Below are 23615 nucleotides of genomic sequence, written 5' to 3' on the forward strand. Positions count from 1 at the left end.
TGCAAAATAGTGGAAATAATGTTAGTATTCGACAATATGTTAGTTTAAAACAGATTGTGCAAACATGTGCAAAAAATGTGCAAAAAAGCAACTAAAGGTCAGAACAACCAAGGATCAGAAATAATTCAACCAAAAAAACGCATGAAGACGCAAAATGTGCAAATAGACAATAACTAAGGATCAAAACAACCAGGGGTCTGAAATATTTTCAACCAATAATCGCATGAAGACGCATCTGTGTCCAATATAAGTCCAAAATTAATATTTGGCTTGATAATACTGCCTCTTCAGATTATTGTTGTAATTGTTACAAAAAGTCAATAGGGAGTATTTGATTCACTCGTGCAAATAGTGCGGGCTTTCAATTAGAGAACTTCATCCCCGGTGCGCCACTCAGTGCTATAGTATGTGAATGCTCTCACCAGAGTTAGTGCCCCTGTGGGGCTGGATGGACCTTCACAATGTAAGCCACTGTGTCGCTCTCTGGCTGCTGCTGGTGCACTGGGTGAAGCTTCGTTATTCCGTCCGTATGGTATCCAACGTTAATTATATAAGGAAAGACATATCCATAGTGTAATACGTTCTTAACCAAATCGTTCGTTTATTAATATTAAGATCTACTCACATTTTACATTAAAAGCATATGCGTATAGAAAAAACTCCGCCGTTCGTCTCAAACGAGTGCACACAACGTGGCCACGCCCTACGCGTTTCGTCACTACGCTCCAGAGGACGTCGTAGTGACGAAACGCGTAGGGCGTGGCCACGTTGTGTGCACTAGTTGGCTATTATAAATGTAAGAACTGTCAGGTCTGTACCCTGAATTCATATAGGGGCTCTAAGATTTCTAGTATCGCATCTTCGAGCACCTCTAGGACATATGACATAGAGTCCTTTATTACTTGCTCCTCGGAGGCTGTGGTTTACCTTTTACAGTGCCCCTGTGGCCTCCAGTATATTGGGCGGACCAAGAGGGCATTTCGGGTCAGGGTGAACGAACATATTGGCAACATCAGACGGGGGTTTGACAAACACCCTGTGTCCAGGCATTACGACCAGACACACAAGAGAGACCCATCAGGCACCCTATTTGTTGGCTTAGACAAATATAAGCCCCACTGGAGGGGAGGGTCCTTGGTCAGGGAGATATCCAAGCTCGAAATGGCCTGGATTCATAAATTAAAAACATACACTCCGTTTGGCCTCAATGTGGACACCGATGTAAATGCCTTCATTAATAACTCATGAGGTGACCTGTTTTGATGTAATGTTTCCCTACAATGGTTTTACTGTATTAGTTACTGTGAAAAACCACCTGATTGCATTATTAACTTTTCTTGCTGCATTATTAATTTTTAATTTTTTCTTGCTGTTTACTTTGGTGTATATCACTGTAGAGCATATTCTGGTGTGACAGACCTGGCTTTGGGTCTGGTGGCCTTTTAGGTTACTGTTAGGTCTATCCCTCGACGTTGTTTTGGGGCACTCCAGAAGTCCCTGGGGAACACGCGAGACAAGAAGGCACTTGAAATACATGTCTACAGCAATCTCATTTCCTAAGTGAATTTGATTGCTATATAAACACACCGGGTAAACGCACTACCTTTGAGGTACCTTTACACCTATTTGTCCACACGTAACGGGACCTGTTGGCCGTATGAATGCAGCAGGAAGCGTAGAATTTCTGATGCATTCTTGTCCCTATTTGGGATGGCTTATTTATTTTTTTCTATTTTTTATTATTATTTTTCTAATTCATTATCATAATTTTTTATTTTTTACCTTATTGATTTTTAATTTATTTTACCCTTCTGTTTTGGCGATCCACACTGTACCCTGTTCCGGGGTTCAGGAGGCGCACTTTCATGTGAGGGCATCTGCCATGTTACTCTGCCGATAGGGCTAATACCTGGAAGCGAGGCTTGGCTTATGATCCTATAACGTCCACATGAAAACGAGGCTTGGCCCGCAACCATAGGACGTTCGTTGCGGATACGCACATTTGACGTTCGTGAGTGATAGTGAGGCTTGGCCTACGTTCTCTTTGATTACTATTGTTTGTGACGTCTAAAATGGCCGCTGACCCAAAGTGAGGCTTGGTTAAATATATGGTTATAAAAGGGGTGACGTCGCACGCCGCCCGTGCCCCTGGACGACGTAAATTATTACGAAACGCGTAGGGCGGTGCGAACGTGTCGACGTCACCCCAAGTCGTGTTCGTTTTTGTGGACCAGGAAGGACGGGTTGGTCTTGGCGTTGGCGTGTATCCGGCCGGTGCACGTCTTTGTTTTGAACCTGCTTTTAAAGTCTTTTATGTAAGTGTTTACGTTCGCTTTTTAAGAATTAAAGTCATTTGGTTTTACACTATCTGGAGCCTATGTTTTCCCTTATGTGACACCACGTCGTGTTGGGAGTGAGTAACAGCCATAACCCCATCGTGTGGAAGATTCGTGACCATCTGAGGAGGAGGCGCTATCCGGACACCCTTTTGACTACTACTGCTTGTGGTGACCCTCTGTAACGGGGGGTCGTCTGGATCTGGTAAGGAGCTGATTCATTTATTTCGGTGATGGGATAAGCACACTACGTCTTTGGAGAAGATTTTCAATCCGTGCATTTGCAATTCAGTCGTTTGGAACTTTTCTTTATTGCCGTACCTTATTTGAAATTTTTGTTTCACTGGTGTTCATTCACTATATGGACATTTATTTTTTATGTTTATTTTTTATGTTTTATTTAATTTTTCAATTTTTTGATATGTGACTGTATGGACATTATACAGAGTGTCTCTGAACGCAGATTTAGTATTTTTTCGATAGGTCATTTATGCCTAATAGCAAATATATATTCTTTATATTCTTATCTTTATGGTTTAGGGGTTTATGCACAGAGTTTGATGCACATATATTGAGTTTGGGGAATTCACAATATTAACACACTAGATACTAAGACCCACAGTGTGGGTCTGATACTTTTATATACCCTAATCACATTGGGTATCTTGTGGCTAGCGCAGTTCTTCTTTTTTCTATTTTTGTTTGATATATTTTTGGTATATATTTGAATTGCAGCTTCCGTTCAACACTATTTGCTTCTTTTTCCCGTAGCGCAGTTTTTCCCCTCTTTTTCCTCTTTATAAATGAAATCCCAGAGATTGGTAAAGCTTTAAAATGATTCTAAAGTTTTTTATTTTAATGCATTCTCTGCAGCAAGATAAAAAAAAAAACATGACTTGTTCTAGCCCTCCTGTCCCTATACACTTTGTTGACTCCCGTTCCAGCGCTGTCCCAGCTGCAGCACCGCTCTCCTCACTTCCTGGTCTCACACGAGACATTGGGCTCTATTCACAAAAGCATCTTGCATGCAGTATTTGGGCGTCCAGACACATTTTCCCTAAATATCACATGTGATCCTGAAATTATCAATTCACTGTACTGTTTTGTGGTATTTACAGCAAAACACTCAAAACTGTCAGTAAATACTGCATGAAAAGGGGTAAAAGTTAATTCACAGAAGGAAATAAATATTTAAATGCATGCGGTAATTAGCCGCTTGCTGACCAGCCGCCGTCATTTTACTGCGGCAGGTCGGCACGATCCCACGAACTGTCATAGCTATACATCGGCTCGCGGGATCGGGATAGCAGGCACATGCACACGCCCGCTGCACAGCGAGGGTGCCGATGCTCGTGGCCAACAGTCGCGATACAGCCAGCCACCAGTGATCGCGAGCACGAGGGAAAGAACACGGAAATCTGTGTTTTGTTCTGAGAGGAATGACAGATCATGTGTTCCTATTAGCTAGGAACCACGATCTGTCACTTCCTCTAGTCAGTCCCCTCCCCCTTCAGTTAGAATCACCTCCCAGGGAACACAGTTAACCCCTTGATCGCCCCCTAGTGTTAACTCCGTCACTGCCAGTGACATTTTTACAGTAATCAATGCATTTTTATAGCACAGAATAAATGCCAATGGTCCCAAAAATGTGTAAAAATTGTCCAATGTGTCCACCATAACGTTGCAGTCATGATAAAAATCACAGATCGCCACCATTACTAGTAAAATAAAATAAAATAAAAATGCTATAAATCTATCCCCTATTCTGTAGACACTATACATTTTGCACAAACCAATAATTAATATAGGCTTATTGCGATTTTTTTTTTTTTTTTTTTTTACCAAAAATATGTAGAAGAATACATATCAATCTAAACTGAAAAAAATAAATAGCTTTTTTAAAAATAAAAATGGGGATATTTATTACAGCAAAAAGTACAAAATATATATTTTTTTCAAAATTGTTGCTCTTTTTTTGTTTATAGTGCAAAAAATAAAAACCACAGAGGCGATCAAATACCACCAAAAGAAAGCTCTATTTGTGGGAGAAAAAGGAAGTAAATTTTGTTTGGGTGCAACGCCGCACAACAATTGTCAGTTAAAGCGACTCAGTGCCGAATCGCAAAAAAATGGCCCGGTCGTTCTGCAGCCAAATCTTCCGGGGCTGAAGTGGTTAAGTATTGGTCCAGGCATGCAGTATTTAAGGAATGTAAAAATATAATAGACAATGTTGAGTAGTCTCTTCCTTTTTGAATCAGTTCTTCCAACAGTAATGCATAAAAACCTAAATATGGAAATCATTGGGGCTGATTTACTTAAAGTTCCCGCCCCTTTAAAAATGAAAAGCCAGCAGCTACACATACTGTAGCTGCTGACTTTTAACATTAGGACACTTACCTGTCCTGGAGTCCAGCTATGTCGGCACCTCCATGTTTCCATTGGCTGGTTGGGTGCTGCCGCCGCCATTGCTAGTAAGGGAACCAGGCAGTGTAGGCTTTCGGCTTCACGGTCAGGTCCCTGCTGCGCATGTGCGAAGCTCGCTGTGCTCTCTCACTGGCCTGGCAGAAGAGGAGGGAGGAGGAGGCTGGCCGAGCTGCTGATGTACTTCGCCGCGGCCCTGTCTCCCGGAAGCGGGGACAGGGTAGCTGTCAAAAACAGGTCCAAATGTGGCTTGGGGGGGGAGACGAATAAGCAGAAGTTCTACTTTTGGGTGGAACTTTGCTTTAAAGTATAACTAAAGAAAATTGCTGTCTTGGCACCATTAAAGAGGAGTTTACTTCCTCTTTCATTCCCTGCAAAGGTAAAGCATAATGGACTACTATGCATCGCATAGTAGTCCATTATGTGTCACTTACTTGACACAGGAGCCAGCGAAGTCACTGCTATCCCCTGTAGTCCGGCGCATCCATCTTCTCGGTGGGGCTCGCTGCTCTGCCACTGTCATTCGGCGAAGCCGCGATGATGTCACTCCCGCGCATGCGCACGGGAGCCGCCACTATCGCCATTGACCGCGGTGCAAATATCGCCTAAAACGTGTAGGTTTAGGAGATATTTCTTGGACCTACAGGTAAGCCTTAATCTAGGCTTATCTGTAGGTCAAAGTTGGTTGTAAGGGTTTACAACCACTTTAAGGAGATTCACTCTCTGTATTTGTCATGGATTTTTATTATCATTGAAAGGGAAAGTAAAAGAAAATCCCAAATGTTGTGTTGTCCCTGGAAAAGTAATAGAGGGGAAATCTTCCAATGAGACACAGATGAAAATAAAACTGACAGGATTTATAATTCTCCCTTACTCTTTTCAAAATGCATAAAAAGTTGTGCCTATAGTTCCACTTAAAGGTTAATAGATTGCACTTTTCAATTTTCTTCATAGCTTAGTAAATAAGGTAAAGCTTTACTTTACAAAGAATACTCAATCACAGGCAAGGAAAATAAAAAAGTGAATTTTTTCTTATCCATGATAGGATGATGGAAGTCATTAACTCCCACTCATTTATTAAGCTCCGGAGGAACTGCACTTGCAAATTCCTCAGTCTATCTGCCTTTTTGTAAATCCACCATAATTTATAGACTCTATAACTTTCACAAAGACCAAATAATATACACTAATGCAGGTTATTTTTACCAAAGATATGTAGCAGTATAAATTTTGGCCAAAATTTATGAAGAAAAACTACTAATTAGCAAAATTTTATGACAGAAACAAAGAAAAAGGCTTTTTTTTCACAAAATGTACGTTTTTCTTTATTTATAGCACAAAAAATAAAAAACCCACTAGTGATTAAATACCACTAAAAGAAAGCTCTATTTGTGTGGAAACAAGCACACAAGTTTCATATGGGTACAGCGTTGCATGACTGAGTAATTGTCATTCAAACTGTGAGAGCGCTGAAAGCTGAAAATTGGTCTTGTTAGGAAGGGGGTGTAAGTGCACTGTATTGAGGTGGTTAAGCATTTAGGTGTCCGTTTAGTAAAATTTGATAAGCTGAGATCAGGATGATCTCTGCTTATCTCAGAGCATTGCAGGTTTAATATACCGAGATCAGTGCTGGAGAACTATTTTTTCTCTTCTCATCTCAGAACACAGAACGGCTGCATTGACTGCAACAGAAACGGCATGTTTAGTATACAGAGATGCCACTTTATCTCTGTGCTTCTCTTTCAAGTTCTCCTTTCTGGCTTCTCCAGCCCAGAGGTGGAGATATCAGGAGATCTCTGCCAGAGAATAGCTTTTTCCTTCTCCCGTGGCCAAAAATGAAAGTAAAAACTTTCTTAACTGCAGTGAAAAATACACCAACAGCAGGTTACAAATACAATAACTATACAATTGCACACAGAGATTATATATATATGTATATATATGTATATATGTATATATATGTATATATATATATATCTCTATATATATATATATATATATATATATATATATATATATATACACACACACACACACACACACACACACACACATATATACATATATTTATATATATAAATATATATATATATATATATATATATATATATATATATATATATCTGTGTGTGTATATATTTATATTTGTGTGTGTATATATATTTTCAAAAAACTCACGAAACGGATCGTTCCTGGGATCAGAGTCACGGATTGGATCATTTTTCGGATCAGCAAATAATAATTGGCTGAGCATGACTGGGTATCGCTGAGTATGGCTGGGTATTACCGAGTATGGCTGGGTATTGGCAAGTATTGGCTGGGTATGGCAGAGTATTGCAGAGTATTGGCAGAGTATGGCAGGGTATTGGCACGGTATGGCAGTATTGGCAGGGTATGGCAGAGGATTGGCAGAGTATTGGCACGGTATTGGCGGAGTATTGGCACGGTATTGGCAGAGTATTGGCACGGTATTGGCACGGTATTGGTAGAGTATTGACACGGTATTGGCAGAGTATTGACACGGTATTGGCAGAGTATTGACACGGTATTGGCAGAGTATTGGCATGTTATTGGCAGGGTATTGCAGAGTATTGGCAGGGTATTGGCATGGTATGGCAGTATTGGCAGGGTATGGCAGAGTATTGACAGGGTATGGCAGAGTATTGGCACGGTATGGCAGAGTATTGGCACGTTATTGGCACGTTATTGGCACGTTATTGGCAGGGTATTGGCAGGGTATGGCAGTATTGGCAGGGTATGGCAGAGTATTGACAGGGTATGGCAGACTATTGGCATGGTATGGCAGAGTATTGGCAGAGTATTGGCACGTTATTGGCAGGGTATTGGCAGGGTATGGCAGTATTGGCAGGGTATGGCAGAGTATTGGCACGGTATTGGCGTAGTATTGGCACGGTATTGGCAGAGGATTGTCACGGTATTGGCAGAGTATTGGCACAGTATTGGCAGAGTATTGGCACGGTATTGGCATAGTATTGGCACGTTATTGGCAGGGCATGGCAGGGCATTGCAGAGTATTGGCAGGGTATTGGCACGGTATAGCACTATTGGCAGGGTATGGCAGAGTATTGACAGGGTATGGCAGACTATTGGCACGGTATTGGCAGGGAATTGCAGAGTATTGGCAGAGTATGGAGGGATGACTGTGACTGCAATTGTTACAGAGCAGCGCTGTGGACACTACAGATCCAGCCCACAGTTAGGGTTGCCACCTTTTCTTCAAGTCAAACCCGAACACTTTTGCGGCGCACAGCAATTTTTTTTATAGTATAAACTATATATATATATTTTGCTATTAAATAACATTTCTAATCATATGAAGTTAAGAACAAGAGCCCCCCCTTTACATCAGAGTCCACATAGTTCCCCTTTTACATCTGAACTCGCAGAGTTCCCTTTCACTGTAATAGGGGACTCTGCAGACTCTGATGTAAGGGAGAACTCTAACATAAGGGATGCTCTAGGAACCCTGATTTAAGGAGGGACCCTGAGAACTCTGATGTACGGAGAAGACTCTGATGTAAAGGGGAAACACTGTGGCCTCTGGTGTAAAGGGGAAATCTGATGTAAGGGGTGCTCTGAGAACCCTGATTTGCCTTAGTGTACTTACTCAGAGGCAGGAGAGAGAAGGGGGGAGACTTCAGTCACAGACAGGGATGGATGGTGAGCTCACTCACCACCTCTCATCCAGATGTATCTGAGGCTGCTGGACTTCAAATTTCTGGCCCCGACTTACTTTCCTATTCTGGGGCTCAGCACCAGGGATTGGAGTGTGGGCAGACACTCCTGTGTATGTTTGGGGGGGATTGTTAGTGCTGGCTTTGGGCAGTGTTAAAGAGTGTAACAGGCACTCTCAGCTTAGACAACTGCATGCAGCAACCCGGCTGGGAGGCCATAGTCCAGTTTAAATAATGTGTCCTGGTTTCAGGCAGTCTGAAACCCGAACGCATGATTCCAAACCCGAACTGTCCGGGTGAATCCTGGACAGGTGGCAACCCTACCCACAGTGCTGCTTCTATCCGATCTCTCCCCTCCACTTTACAGAAGGGAGAGAGGAACCCACGTTTGTTTACAAGTGATTGCTCCATCATTTGACAGAGTGATCGAATCGTAAACGGCTGATGGGTGCACCAAGATAGCTGCCGCTCCAGAGCTAGGCCGAAGCCACGACCTTTCCTAAGGCCGAGACCGCGGATCGCTGCGTGTGCCGATCAGAACAGGGTGACCCATTCGAATCACGGATCAGTGACGATCTGTTGCACCCCTAATATATATATATATATATATATATATATATATATATATATATACATACACACACACACACACACATACACTCACACAGATATACACATATATATAGGCATATATATAAAGGCAGTGTTGTGGCTACAGAAGTACAACTGATGCTGTAATTTTGACAGCTGCGCAGATGATGCATCGCTGATAACGCAAGGTGGCTGTAAAATTCAGAGCATCAGATGAGTCCAGTACACACTGCGTTTGCATAAGTGTATATGTTAATACGCCGGTATTATTTATTTTTTATATTTATTATTATTATGTATTTATTTATTATTATTTTAATTGTTAATTTAATATTTTTAATATTAATTAATATTAATATAAATTAATTATATAATATTAATTAATTCATATTTTTATTGTTATGCTTTTTTAAAATGACTTTGAACTATTTAATATATATATTTATTGTTTTTATATGAATGGTGCATATCTGCATGACAAATAGGGTACTATCATTTCAGAATACACCATTCGCATAAGTATGCACATATGTTATGTATTAATTAGAATGTTTTACAGTTATGGGGTGTCTGTTTATTGGGTAGGGGGATTATATCTTTATTATTAATTTAATATGTGCAGTGTATGTGGAGGGCTTCGTATTTCACTTTGGGATTCTGATACTGAAATCTCCTGAGCTATTGTGAGATTACAGAAACAGAAGCCGTTCAGGGTTCTCAGAGCGTTTGTAGATCACTTCTATTCTCAGTGGGAGAAGTGATCTATATGATATATTAAACTGCCACATGGGTGAGAACAAATATCTCTGAGAAGAGCAGAGAACTCCAGAGATGTAAAATATCAAAATATACTAAACGGACACCTTATTTAGAATTGCAAAACTCATTGTATACTCCTGGAGTAAAAATCTAAAAACATGTTGCCATTTATGGTATTAAGGTTTGAACATGCACTACAGACACAGATTTAGCCGTTGTGATATATAACGTCTTTGTAAATAAAACCAATTTTTATAAACAAACAAGTATATTGCTTTTGACAAGCAAAAGTACGATTTAAAAATATAAAAATCCCAAAAACGGTATTGCCTGTAATGCCATTGCATGTTACTTGAATATATCACCAACATTAAATATTAAGAAAACAAATAAGAAAAGCCTTTTTCTGATTTCTTTTTCTTTTAGCAGCTTAGTAGATGCCCACTACATATTCTTATGTGGTAGCGCGGTATTCATTTTGATGTCAAATTTCAATTTAGTTGGGGGCGTGGCCAGGATGTGAGCCAGAGAAGATGCGTGCCTTCAGAGCTCCGTGCAGATCCATTCAATTATCCCTGACTACTGACTCGATTTTCACCGTCAAGGTGTCTATCTGTTCCTCCAAACATCCTGGATCTCCCTATCACAGGGATCATGTCTGCTAAAGGCTGGGGAAAGGCCCAAAAGGACCCAAAGCCCCAGCGCCCTGAGAAGGGGCGGGCCGCTAACTCACCAGGCCCCATCTTAGCATCCACTTCCGGAGCACAATGTGGGCAGAGGATGGAGCAGAGCCCAGCGGTATCCTCTGCAGGGATGTCGTCTCCTTCTCCAGAGCTGGAAGCTCCTTTATTTCCTGCACTCTCAGGGGCAGCCCCGGACTCCATCACTAAGCTTATACTGGCAACCATTGAAGACTTTAAGACCATGCTGATGGTCCGTATTTAACACCTGACGTCTGAATGTACCCTGATCCGCCATGACCTGGACAAAGGGAGGATCACAGAGGCAGAGGGCTGGATCAGCCCGGTGGAAGATCAGCAGGGATCCCAGGCCTCACAAATTGCAGACCTACAGTCGCTGGTGAGTTGATTGATAAATAAAGTGGGCGACACTGAGAACAGACAAAGGCGCAATAAAATTTGTGTGTTGGGCCTGCCTGAGGGTGCGGAGGGCTCTCGCCCTGCTGTTTTTTCTGAATCCCTTTTCAAAGAGTTGCTGCACTTGCCTGACATGCCTCCTACCTATGTGGTGGAAAGGGCTCACAAAGTACCTACTGACCATCTCCCAGAGGGAACACCTCCAAGACCGTTCCTGGTGCATTTATTAAACCTTTGTGACAGAGATATGATCCTGGCAGAGGCCCGGAAGCACCCTGGATTACCCTATGAAAATACCAAAGTGATGTTTTCCTGGATTTTTTGGGCTGCGGTTCAGCAGCGTTGCAGATCCTTTAACGAAGTGAGACGTAAAAAAAGACATCAAGTAAAGCATGTTTTGCCCCGCCGACTGCGTGTTCTCCACAGAGGCACCATATGTTTCTTCGATACACCTATGGAGGCCCATGACTGGATCGATGGTTTGTAAATATGTGGCTGGTAAGCATGTGGTTGGAAAATCAGTTTCCTGCAACTAGGGATCCTTTGTGGTGAACAGGGCTGCTTATGATAATCCTATGGGTGGGGGTACACTGGGTGCCTATGTTGCTCACTATCTAGTTTCTGTTATGACTATGTCGCTGACTGGCCTGGACTGTACCCCAAGTCTCACAAAATATTTTTCCTGTGGGGGTTGCACACCTACTGGAAGACAGAAGAGTCCTGCTTCCTTGATATACTTGATTGAAGCATGGAGCAGTGGTGCCACAAACACGTAGGTTTTCCAAACTGTCAGATTTAGGAATTTCACTACTGTTTTGGAACAAGTTTTGGGAACAAGCTGCGTGTACAGGTTTCAGTTTCATACACTGCAGCAGGGAGTTACATGGGACTGGGTTCTTGTTTTAAGGGAATGTGCCATGTTTCATATCGGGCCCTTGGTTACCTGTACGCACTGGTTAATTTCAGACCCTTAGGGGTATCTTGGTCACTTCAACCTGCAATGCTAACATACTGCATAACTTATGTCTTGCTAATGTATGCTCATGGGGGTCAAATATTAATTTAGTGTCTAGGAACATCAGAGGTTTGAATGATAAATTCCGTAGAGCTTTGATGTTCCAATACTTGAAACCACTTAAGTCCCATGTTTCTGCAGGAGACGCATTTGGATGGAAACAGGCTTCTGACCTTGCACCACTCCTGGATCCATTGCGCGTTACACGCTACTTACTGCATGTATGCCAGAGGGGTAGCTATTCTAATCAGCAAGATGGTCCCTGTACCATCCATCAAGTTATATCTGACCCTGGAGGTCGGTATTTGATAGTTGTTGCTGATCTATACATAAATAAAATGGTGCTGGAAACCTCCATGTTCACCCCCATTTCAGATACAGTTGTTATAGGATTGATAGGAAAATTGGCTCCCTTCATGCATTTACCCCTTATTATAGCAGGTGGCTTCAATGCCATATTAAGTGCCGCCCTGGACTCCTCTAATACATCTAGGGTGGCATCTGTGGATCTCTCTGCCTGGGTGACTACTGCTTCATTAATGGAGCTGTGGAGATGGAAAAATCCTACTACCAGGAGTTTCTCACATTTATCTAAAACCCAAAAATCTGGGGTTTGCCAATGCCCCATGCTGCAGTTGGTGAGGGGAACCAATTATCTAGCTGGTGGTTTCTCGGATCATACACCTTTTATCTGTATGCATTAGTCTCCCCTTGCAGATTGGGGGAGAGCCTGGAGGTTGAACCCAGGTTCGTTGCAGGTGGAGTCAGTGTCTTCTCAGGTGGTGCCATATTTTTCGGGCTAATGGGAGGGGGCAACCTCGCTTCAACTACTTTACCTATTGTATGGGATGCCTTCAAGGCGTATATGCTTGGACTGTATATCTCAGCCATTAAACAGGCTCGTAAGGCTTTCAATATCAAGTTGCAAGAACTACAGGATAAGAAAAGGGCTTGCGAACTAGCTCATGCAACTGACCAGTCAGATGTCACATATATAGAATTGTTAGAGGCTCGCTGTCTTCTGGCGCTGCACTACACTGAGCTGAAGCATACTTTTGGACGAAAAGGGCTGAGTCCTTCTTTGAACAAGGTGATAAGAATGGAAAGTTAATAGCTATATTAGTTGAGAAACAGAGTCCAGACAAATATACCTTACATTAAAAACATGCAGGGGGATATACTCACAGATCCAACTGACATTCCGGACACTTTTGTGGAATACTATAAAGCATTAGATCAGCCTTTCTCAACCTTTTCAACACAGAGGAACCCTTGAAATAGTTCTCTGGTCTCGGGGAACCCCTGATCAAAATTTGAAATCTACAACTCATGATACATTAGTGTAATGGTCAGTGGGAAGAATGGTCCTTACACTTGTGGTCATTGGGAAGAATTACCTCTTTACAGATTGCTAAAAAGATCAATGGTGTGAGTGGGAAGTTATCTGAGAGGTAGAAATTGCCCAATTCTGAAGGAACCCCTAGCAACCTCTGGAAGAACCCTAGGGTTCCACGGAACCCTGGTTGAGAATCACTGCATTAGATGCTCCTATTCTGGCTTACAATTAACAGGACTTGGAAGCTTTACTGTCTTCCCTGAATATTCCTGTTCTTTCTGAGACGGATAGAAATAACCTGAAGGCCGAGATTCCGGAGAAAGAGATTGAAATTGCTATTAGGGCCTTCCCCCCTCACAAATCTCCAGGTCCAGACGGGTTTTGTATAGAATGGTATAGGCTACATTTGGAGGTTCTGGTCCCGAGACTAAGGGCCTTGTTTAATTTCTGTCTTGAAAATACATTTCTCCCAGACTCCCTTATGGATGCTTAGGTGATTCTGTTGTTTAAACCGGGCAAAGATCCTTACTCCTGCTCTTCATATGGGCCTATAGCTCTCCTAAATAAGGTTTTAAAGATCTGATGAAGATACTGGCTACCAGGCTGTCACCAGTTATCCCTAGCTTGGTGGACATAGACCAAAACGGGTTTCATCCCCCAGAAGTCTACAGGCACTAACCTTTGCAGGCTGTTCACACACCTACAGCTTGACCATGCTAGCTCCAGGGCTAGGGTGGTTGTATCCCCTGATATGTACTACGAAATATGGGGTTTGGAGATGTGTTTCTGACGTGGATCTCTTTGCTCTATAATAGACCTAAGGCGGCTATAAAGATTGGCGCGTCGGTTTCCCCTCAGTTTGTGGTGGGTAGGGGAACACGTCAGGGGTGCCATCTCTCGCCATCCTTATTTGCACTTGCAATCAAACCAATTTCCATTTCTCTGTGAAGCTCACTAGAGGTGAGGGCGTTGGAGGTATTAGATATCCGGGAATACACTGCCCTGTATGCAGACGATATGCTTCTTTTTTTACATAACCCAGGATTATCTCTAGAGGCAGTGTTTGCGATCTGGGTTGTGATGCGTTCGGCATCACAACCTGATCAGCGCATGTACCCAACAGGTAAATAAGCCGGAACGGGCCGTAGAGCCCATCTGAAGCCAGCTGCACCATCTTGAAATCTTCAAAGCAACGTATCTAAGCAGGGGTTGTCCCAAAAAGTTTGAGAAGGCATGTTAGTGCTGGCTTGCGGCCAATGATACTCTAGACTAACTTTCCAAGGGACTGTTTATCGTATCATTGTTCTATTTGGGAACTAGGTGAACTGAAATTTTGAATATGACTGACCAAGCAGTTGTCAGACTACTTGAGACTCCAGTTTATACTATTCCAGTACAATGATGTTCTGTTGGGAGGGCTACTAGTTCTGGTCATGCTCCTGCACTTTATGGAATGTTGCAAAAGGGAGTGGAGGCAGGGGCGGATCGGGGGGCAACAGGGCAATTGCCCCCTCCGAAAATATTACTGACTGCAGTGCAGTCCCGACTCCCGAGTCTCTCTCTCTCAATATCCTCACCAGCTGATCAGTGGCGCAGAGAGAGAGAGACTCTGTAATAATTACGCCGCTGCACTGAGGAGGTGGGTGGAGCTGCGCCGATGGCTTGGCCTCTGTCTGTTTTTCCTACACTGGTTGCTAGTGCCTAGCAACCAGTGACGTCAGTGAGTCACATTGCCGCTGCTAAGGAGGAAAGAGAGAGAGAGCCCCAGCATTCAGAGTGGAGTCTTTTTCCGACTGACTCCATCCCTGAGTGAGAGTGTTGGCTCCACCCCCTCAGCTCCTCCCCCCTCCATCTTCTCCACAGTCCATCCTGCAGGCCTCTGCCCCTGAGTGGGTGTTGGCTTCACCCACCTCCTCACTCCATCTTCTCCACACTGCAGTGCAGAGCGGCATGAACCCAGGACATCTAATGTCATCTAATGCTGCCTGTGGAGTGCGGACATACTAGTGCAATTACCAGATCCCGCTCATCCTGCTCCTGCTCATCTCATTGCTCCTGCGACCTTCATGGGAACCCCTCCCCCAACCAGAGGTCCAGAGCACCAAAATATTTTACTAAAAGTGAGTAAAAGAATAAATGATTGTGTCAAATTACAAAATAGATGTATGCCGTAACTGTCATCAGTGATTTTTAAGTAAGCAACACCTAATTTTCTGGCAGTGCCCCTCCCAAGACTAGACTCTGGATTCGCCCCTGAGTGTAGGGGGATGATGGGATGTTTTGTATGTTTTTGTACTGTATGTCTTGTTTAAAATGTTGAATAAAAACTATTTTCCAAAAAAATAAAATTTTCTATTTCGTTTTAGTCATAGTCTTTTGACTAAAATGCCATTTTAGTTTTAGTCATATTTTTGTAATCTCAATTGTTTTAGTTTTAGTTGTATTTTAGTCATCTATAATAGTACTAATTTAGTAGACCAAAATATTTTAGTCAACTTAATTAACACTGCTCACGGAGCACTATTCAATCCATTATCTGAAAATGTAAAGAGTATGGCACAAGGCAAGGAAAGCATTAATCAGAGAAGCAGCCAAGAGGCCCATGGTAACTCTGGAGGACCTGCAGAGATCCACAGCTCTGGTAGGAGAATCTATCCACAGGACAACTATTATGTGGGGAACACAGCAAACATGTGGAAGAAGGTGCTCTGGTCAGATGAGACCAAATCGTAACTGTTTGGCCTAAAAGCAAATCGCTATGTGTTGCTGAAAACGAACACTGCACATCACCCTGAATACACCATTCCCACCGTGAAATATATTGGTGGCAGCATCCTGTTGTGGGGATGCTTTTTTTCAGCAGGGATGGGGAAACTGGTCAGAGTTGATGGGAAGATGGATGGAGCCAAATACAGGGCAATCTGAGAAGAAAACCTGTTAAGGCTCATACACACAATCAGACTTTTCAACAACAACTGTCCGACGGACCTGTTTTATCAGACAATCCGACCATCTGTATGCTCCATCATACAATTGTTGTTGCTTTTTCAATGAACAAATGTTCGCTGTACATGCTCTTAAACTTTGCCAACAAATGTCCAATGGAGGATAATCCGATTGTGTGTACATAAGTCCATCAGACTAAAGTCCAAAGTACAAACACGCATGCTCAGAACCAATGCTAAGCATCAGCCAACAATAGCAGAAGTTGCCCAAAGGGTGGCGGTAAAGAGCTGAAAAAGCATGTGATTTGGTGAAAGTTGGCTGAAAATGTTCTGCCGTGTGTATGCAGAACAAGGCCAATGCCCATTCGGACAAAAATCCACGGAAAAGTCTGATGGAAGTCCGATCATGTGTATGAGGTTTAAGAGTCTGCAAAAGACTTGAGACTGGGATGAAGGTTTACCTTCCAGCAGGACAATGACCCTAAACATACAGCCAGAGATACAATGGAATGGTTTAGATGAAAGAATATTCATGTGTTAAGGCCCATACACACGATCAGACTTTTTGACAACAAACATGCAAATTAGCTGTTTTGGAGCAACATCCGACCGTGTGTACGCTCCATCGGACAAACTTTTTTGGTTTTCATCAGACTTTTGTTGGCTGTGCGAACGGACAAACTTTCTGGCAACAAAAGTCCGATGGAGCAAAGTCTGATCGTGTGTACAGAAAACCATAGGACTTTTGTACAAAGTGCAAACAGGCATGCTCAGAACCAATGCAAAAGATCAGACAACAATACAGAAGTTGACCAAAGGGGGCGGTAAAGAGCAGAAAAACCACGTGGTTTGGTGAAAGTTGGCTGAAAAAGTCCTGCTGTGTGTATGCAATACAAGTTTAGGGCCGACGCCCTTTGTACAAAAATCCAAGGGAAAGTTTGTACAAAGTCCTATCGTGTGTATGGGTCTTTAGAATGACCCAAACAAAGTCCAGAAAATTGCTGTTCACAGATGCTCTCCATCCAATCTGACAGAGCTTGAGCTATTTTACAATGAAAAATGGGTAAAAATGTCACTCTAGATGTGCAAAGCTGGTAGAGACATTCCCAAAAAGACTTGCAGCTGTAATTGCAGTGAAAGATGGTTCTTCAAAGTATTGACTCAGGGGGGCTGAATACAAATGCACGCCACACTTTTCACGTATTTATTTCTAAAAAAAATTGAAAACCATGTATCACATAAAATCCCCATGAAACACATTTACATTTTTGGTTGTAACATGACAAAATGTGGAAAATTTCAAGGTGTATAAATACTTTTTTCAAGGCACTGTATATATTAAGCAGTGATGTCGTTTTTCACACGCAATTATTCCACTTAACACAGTCAGTGTGAGATTTGAAAGCCACCTATGAAGGCACTGTCTTTGATATTTGCTGAACTCCCCTGAAGAGTCAGCCACTGCTTGCATCAGGGCTGAGGGCTCTTGAGAGGACTACGGAGGCAGGGTGCTGTAATGTTTTCAGGAAGTTACCTATGTACAGCACCTTGCCAGCCCCTTGCACTAGTCATGATCTGGCTGCATAACATAGGGAAACACAGAGAATCATCACTAGATCTAACATACTGTATGTAACAAAAACAAAAAGGTTTTCTGTAAAAATATATTAGCATGTTGATATGGGGCGAAATGGGAACCAGGGAAGGCAAAAAAATATGCAGAATAAAATTCAGCTTTAAACATATTGCTATAATTACATATTTACCTGTTGGAATCAGAAGGCTCTGTCACATTCTGAAAACTTTGCCCATTTTCTTCTGCCATATCTGACACTGCTTAGGCTCAGTGATTGAATAACTGAGAACATTAAACAGAGTGTTAAAGGTGAGCTGTACCAAAAGAGAAAGCACATTCACATAAATAATTTCCTAAGCTACAATAAACCTGTGAACCTTGTACTACAGCATTCCAGGAAACTGTGTATTGGACTAACAACAAACATTCTTCTATCAAATACTCATGTACTAGTGGCAGCAGACATCTATACCAACATTTAGGTCCCAAACAACATACTCTGAAGGTATGTTGTGGTATTTGGCACCAAGTTGTCAGTAGCAGATCCTTTAAGTCCTGTAAGTTGCAAGGTGGGGCCTCCATGGATAGTACTTGTTTTTCCAGTACATTCTACAGATGCTCAATAGATGGAGATCTAGAGGCAAGTCAACACCTCAAACTTGTTATTGTGTTCCTCAAACTATTCTTGAACCATTTTTGCAGTATGGCTGGGCATATTATCCTAATGAAAGAGACCACTGTTATCAGGGAATACTGTTTTCATGAAATGATGTACTTGGTCAGCAACAATGTTTAGGTAGGTGGTATGTGTCAAAGTAACATCCATATAAATGGCAAGACCAAGGTTTCCTGGCAGAACATTACCCAAAGTATCATACTGGCTCTACCAGCTTGTCTTCTTTCTATAGTGCATCTTGGTGACATCTCTTCCCCAGGTAAGCACACACTCACTCAGCCATCCAGATTAAATAAAAGAAGACATGATTTATATTAAAACAGGCCATCTTCTTCTCTTGGTCCAAATCTGATTGGTTCACGTGCCTATTGTAGGTGCTTTTGGCTATGGACATGGGTCAGCGTGAGCACCCTGACCGGTCTGCAGCTATGTGATGCCTATTTTTCCTGCTTTCAACGCATCAACTTCATGGACAGCATGTTTACTTACTGCCTAATATAACTCACAGACTTTAAGATGTTATTGTGAGAACAAAAGACATATTATTCACTAGGGATGATACGGACACCCCTTGGTTTGGAATGCACCAGAACATGTGAACAGACAAAAAATTTGTGCCATAAAAAGTGTTTGGGGACCTAGATACTGTTTCAGGGAGCATGTATCAATGCAAAAAAAAAGTTTTTAAAACAGACATTTTTTTCAGGAGCAGTGATTTTAATAATGCCTAAAGTGAAACAATAAAAATGAAATATTCCTTTAAATATTGTGCATGGGGGGGGGGGGTCCCCTTAGTCTGCCTGTAAAGTTGCACATCTTTCTCATGTGTTTGATAAAGGAAGCATTTAAAGCTCATTGTATCGTGGAGGCGGGGATACTTTAAAGCTGATAAATCATGTATCCATCTAGCCTCACATTGCAGGAGTAGTTTATCATAATCACCTCCCCTGATACCGGGTGAGATATGCTCTAATGCAAAAAAAAATGCATTTTCATGCTATTGAAATTATGATTGATGCCTATATGGCGACTGATAGAAGTTTCCATTCATTTCTTGTGTATCAGGGAAATATGGTCTCAAATCCGACAGAAAAAAGATTCACAAAAACTCTTTCAAACCCCCTGGTCATCCAATTGTCTCGGGGAATGGCTCTTTGACTGAAAAAGCAAGTCAATTGGTAGACGATTTTCTTAGACCTCATGTGGAGGGTCTGGCGTCCCAGTGACACCAGCGATCTACTCATGGTCCTGGATGGGATTGTTATCCCTAAAGGATCATGGCTGGTCGCGCTTGATGTGGGGGCCCTCTACAACACCATCCCCCATGATTTGGGGGTGGATGTTGTAGAGGGCTTCATCAATGAGATTTGTGAGGCGCCTGAGCAATACTATAAACTAATTTTAGACCTACTTAGATTCATTCTTTCTAACAATATTTTTTTGTTTGGTAATTCCCACTACCTCCAAATACAGGGGGTGGCTATGGGGACCAAGTGTGCCCCCACATATGCCAACCTGTATCTGGGGGGTGGGAACGCAATCTTTCTTTTCAGGGATATGCAATTTTTTTGGGAGTCGATACCCATTTGGAGATGCTTTATTGACAAAAAATTTTTTGTGTGGCTGGGGACCAAGGAAACTCTTCTTCTTTTCCTTGAAAGTCTAAAGATAAATAAATACAATCTCAAATTTACTTTTGAATCAAGCCAGCAGAAACTGACTTTTCTAGATGTGCAAATTTTGGTCAATGAGGATGGCAGCATTGGAACAATGCTTTATCGGAAACCCTCTGCAGGGAATTCCCTACTTCATGCTGCCACCTCTCACCCTGCACCATTAGTAGCAAGTGTGCCATATGGCCAATATTTGCAACTAAAACGCAACTGCAGCTCTGATTTAGATTTTGAAAAAGAGGCCAAACTGCTGTGTCTACAGATGCAGCAGCGATGCTACAGCCAGAAATGTCTAAAGAAAGCTTATCTCAAGGCAAAGAACCAAAATAGAATTTCACTTATACATGACAACAAACCCATAAAATCGAATTCTGGTGTTCGAGTGATCACCACATTTTTGGGTCAACATAAGCAAGTTAGGGACATCCTTAACAAACACTGGTATTTATTGATGGGCGATGAAAAGGTTCCCAAGCACCTCAAATTGCATCCTGAAATTACTTTTAGATGATCCCGATCTCTCAGGGACAGCCTTGTACGCAGTCATTACACTCCACATATAAAAACTCTAAATAAATCCAGAAAGGGCACGAGACCATGCCACAAATGTAATTTCCGTAAATTTATTTGAGCCGCCTGATCAATTGTTCTACCTAATGGTCGGATTCGAGACCATTTTTCTCTGATACACAAGAAACGAATGGAAACTCCTATCAGTCGCCATATAGGCATCAATCATAATTTCAATAGCATGAAAATGCATTTTTTGCATTAGAGCATATCTTACCCGATATCAGCGGAGGTGATTATGATAAACTGCTCCTGCAACATGATTTATCAGCTTTAAAGTATCCCGGCCTCAATGATGCAATGAGCTTTAAATGCTTCCTTTGAATTTATCAAATTGTATATAGATTAACTAATACTTTATATTATATTTTTTTCCTTTTTTATTATTTCTTCATGTATGTTTATTTATTTTTTATTTTTTCTTTACTTTATCTTATTTATTTATTTTCTTATTTTATCATTTAGTACTTTATTTAGTTTCTGCCATACATGTTTGTCATTAATGTATGTCATATGCATCCATCCAGGATCTGCTGACCTGTTGCCCTGTTGCGGCACAGTGGTGTAGTGGTTAGCACTCTCACCTAGCAGGTCGCTGGCTATAATCCCAACCCTAACACTACCTGCCTGGAGTTTGCATGTTCTCCCTGTGACCGCGTGGGTTTCCTCTGGGAACTCCGGTTTCCTCCCACACTCCAAAGACATGCAGGTAGGTCAATTGGCTTCTGTCCAAAATTGACCCTAGTATATGAATGGGGACTTTGGATTGTGGGCTCTGTGAGGGTAGGGACCGATGTGAGTATGCACTGCACAGGGATAGGGACAATTGTAGACACTCCCTCAGGTTGAACTGGATGGACTGGAGTCTTTATTCAACCTTACTAACTATGTTGCCGTAAATGTATACCCCCAAATGGAGATCTTTTTACTTTTCATAATTTCCAATTTTCAAGTTTTTAGGTATCCCTTTGCTCTAAGTTTTTTGTTTGGACCACACGGACACCCAGGGCACCCAGCAGCGGAGTGGATAATCAACCGCTTGGTTGTTGGGAGCCCTAGAGGATATATTCCCCCATTGACACGATTTTGACTGTCACATCTAACCTCTGTGGCGTGACAGCATTCTGTTTCCAGATTTCAAGATGACGCAGCTGGCTTCAGACGGGCTTTACAGCCCGTTGCAGCTTATTTACCTGTTGGGCGCATGCGCCGATCAGGTTGTGACGCTGAACGCGTCACTCCCCATAGTTCCACCCAGATTCAGCGATCCGGTCCAATGGGATACCTCACTGTTTGTCCACATTGTCTGTCTCTGGCATTGTGTTAACAGGGGGGATTTATGTCTCCTGACATCCATCTGCCACTCAAACTTTTAGATGCCAAAAGGTAATTAATCCTCCATGATACATATTTCTTAAGTTAGGCTGTGAGTGAATTTACTTTTGGTAATTCACGCTAAGTAATTTTATATATATATCTATATCCTTTTATTATTCTAGATATATGTTCCTGTGGATCATTGAAGATCTTTTCACCCCTTTGTGAGCTGTGATACCTTTACCTCACAGCTACACACAGGCTCAAACTTTTGCGTGAGGAATATTCCTTTAGCCAAAGAACTACCTTGATTCTATTGTTTAACAACACATAGGTAATTATTCCTCAATTATAAAGTTAAATAGACCTTAATGTTATATACCATGCTGCCTTGAGATAGGCAGCTGTTTCAACATGATCCATGCTTACTTATTTATTATTTCCTGACGCATCATGGCAGCACACTGGGGTTGTGACTCCGCCTCCACAACCTGATAGGACTGGTTAGCTATAAGATTTGAGGAGGAGTCCACCATTGTATTCTCCTTTTTTTCCTCACCTGAATGGGACATCACGTATTCGATCGGTTAGCAATGGAGCCCCTTACCGCACTACCCCAGCTAGGTTCTAGGTAGGCCTCTCCTACCTAGAAGCCCCTGTCCGTACGGTCTCTAAATGAGCTATAACGCAGGGGGCCCCACTCTAGTGGTCTCAGGGGCAAAAAACAAGATCAACAAAAAAACAAAACCTTAAAGAGGTTTTAATGTTCTGCAGCGGTCTCCCTCTACCTATTTTGGTTCCAGCTACTACTCTCCTACTTACTTCCCCAGGCATGCCTCTCTCTTCTGTTTCGTTTTCCTCTTTTTTTTCTCCTTTCTTTTCTTTCTTTTTCTTCCTCTGTGCATGCTGAGCCCTGTAGTTCCACAGCGGTTTGCCCTTTCCATCATGGCGGCCGCGTGTGGACGCTCGGCGCTCAGGAAGTGACATTTCCCCTGCCCTCTGCATTTGCCAGCATCCAAGATGGCGCGGGGTGGCGCGGCCGGCCAGTGCACATGCGCGGCGGTGACATCACTCCTCCGGCGACGGCGGTCTATTTAAAAACTGCCTTTTTCATTTTTAAGTGCTGCTTGTGTTTCTACACCACCTGTCATCCTGGTCTCTGCACACAGCCTGCTGCCTTGCAAGACAAGTCCTCCTTGATCTCTGGTAAGGTTTTTTCTATCATCTTTATGTTACTTTACCGTTTATTTCTGTGTCAGCACCTTCTGCCTATACTCTGCATTAGCTCTTACACTGAAAACCTCTGGTCACAGGTGTACTCTATTCTTCCCTATGGAGACCGCTGCCTTAGTAGACCATCCAAGAACTACAAGGTAAGGGGACGTATGGATTGGTAAGTAATGAAGAGGAGAAAAGAGAGCACTGCCATTAATACCTTTCATTTTGGTAGCTCTGGCAGGTCATCGGGGTCATCCCATTCTAAACGAAAGGAACGTTCCCCCTCAAGACACTCTCACTCTCGGCGTAGTCGGTCAAGGTCTTCCCGTCACCGCAGAGAAGCGCCATCCTCGCACCGAGAGGAGCACCATACCCGTTCAGCGGTTAATA

At 42.4% G+C, this 23615-nt stretch overlaps 1 protein-coding gene across 1 annotated transcript in view; it reads right to left on the bottom strand.

Annotated features, from left to right (window-relative positions):
• The window catches only part of LOC143975194 (caspase-3-like), a 97893-nt gene that overhangs the window by 66561 nt on the left and 7717 nt on the right, over positions 1-23615 (bottom strand). Inside the window, exon 2 of the mRNA XM_077477301.1 lies at positions 17962-18053. Coding sequence (XP_077333427.1) covers positions 17962-18020 — 59 coding nt within the window. The 5' untranslated portion in view covers positions 18021-18053. The remainder of the gene's footprint in view (positions 1-17961; positions 18054-23615) is intronic.

The sequence above is a fragment of the Lithobates pipiens genome, unplaced genomic scaffold (assembly GCF_037356315.1).
Source record: "Lithobates pipiens isolate NorthernLeopardFrog02 unplaced genomic scaffold, aLitPip1_a1.2 Scaffold_13, whole genome shotgun sequence".
In the NCBI taxonomy this organism is placed as follows: Eukaryota; Metazoa; Chordata; class Amphibia; order Anura; family Ranidae; genus Lithobates; species Lithobates pipiens.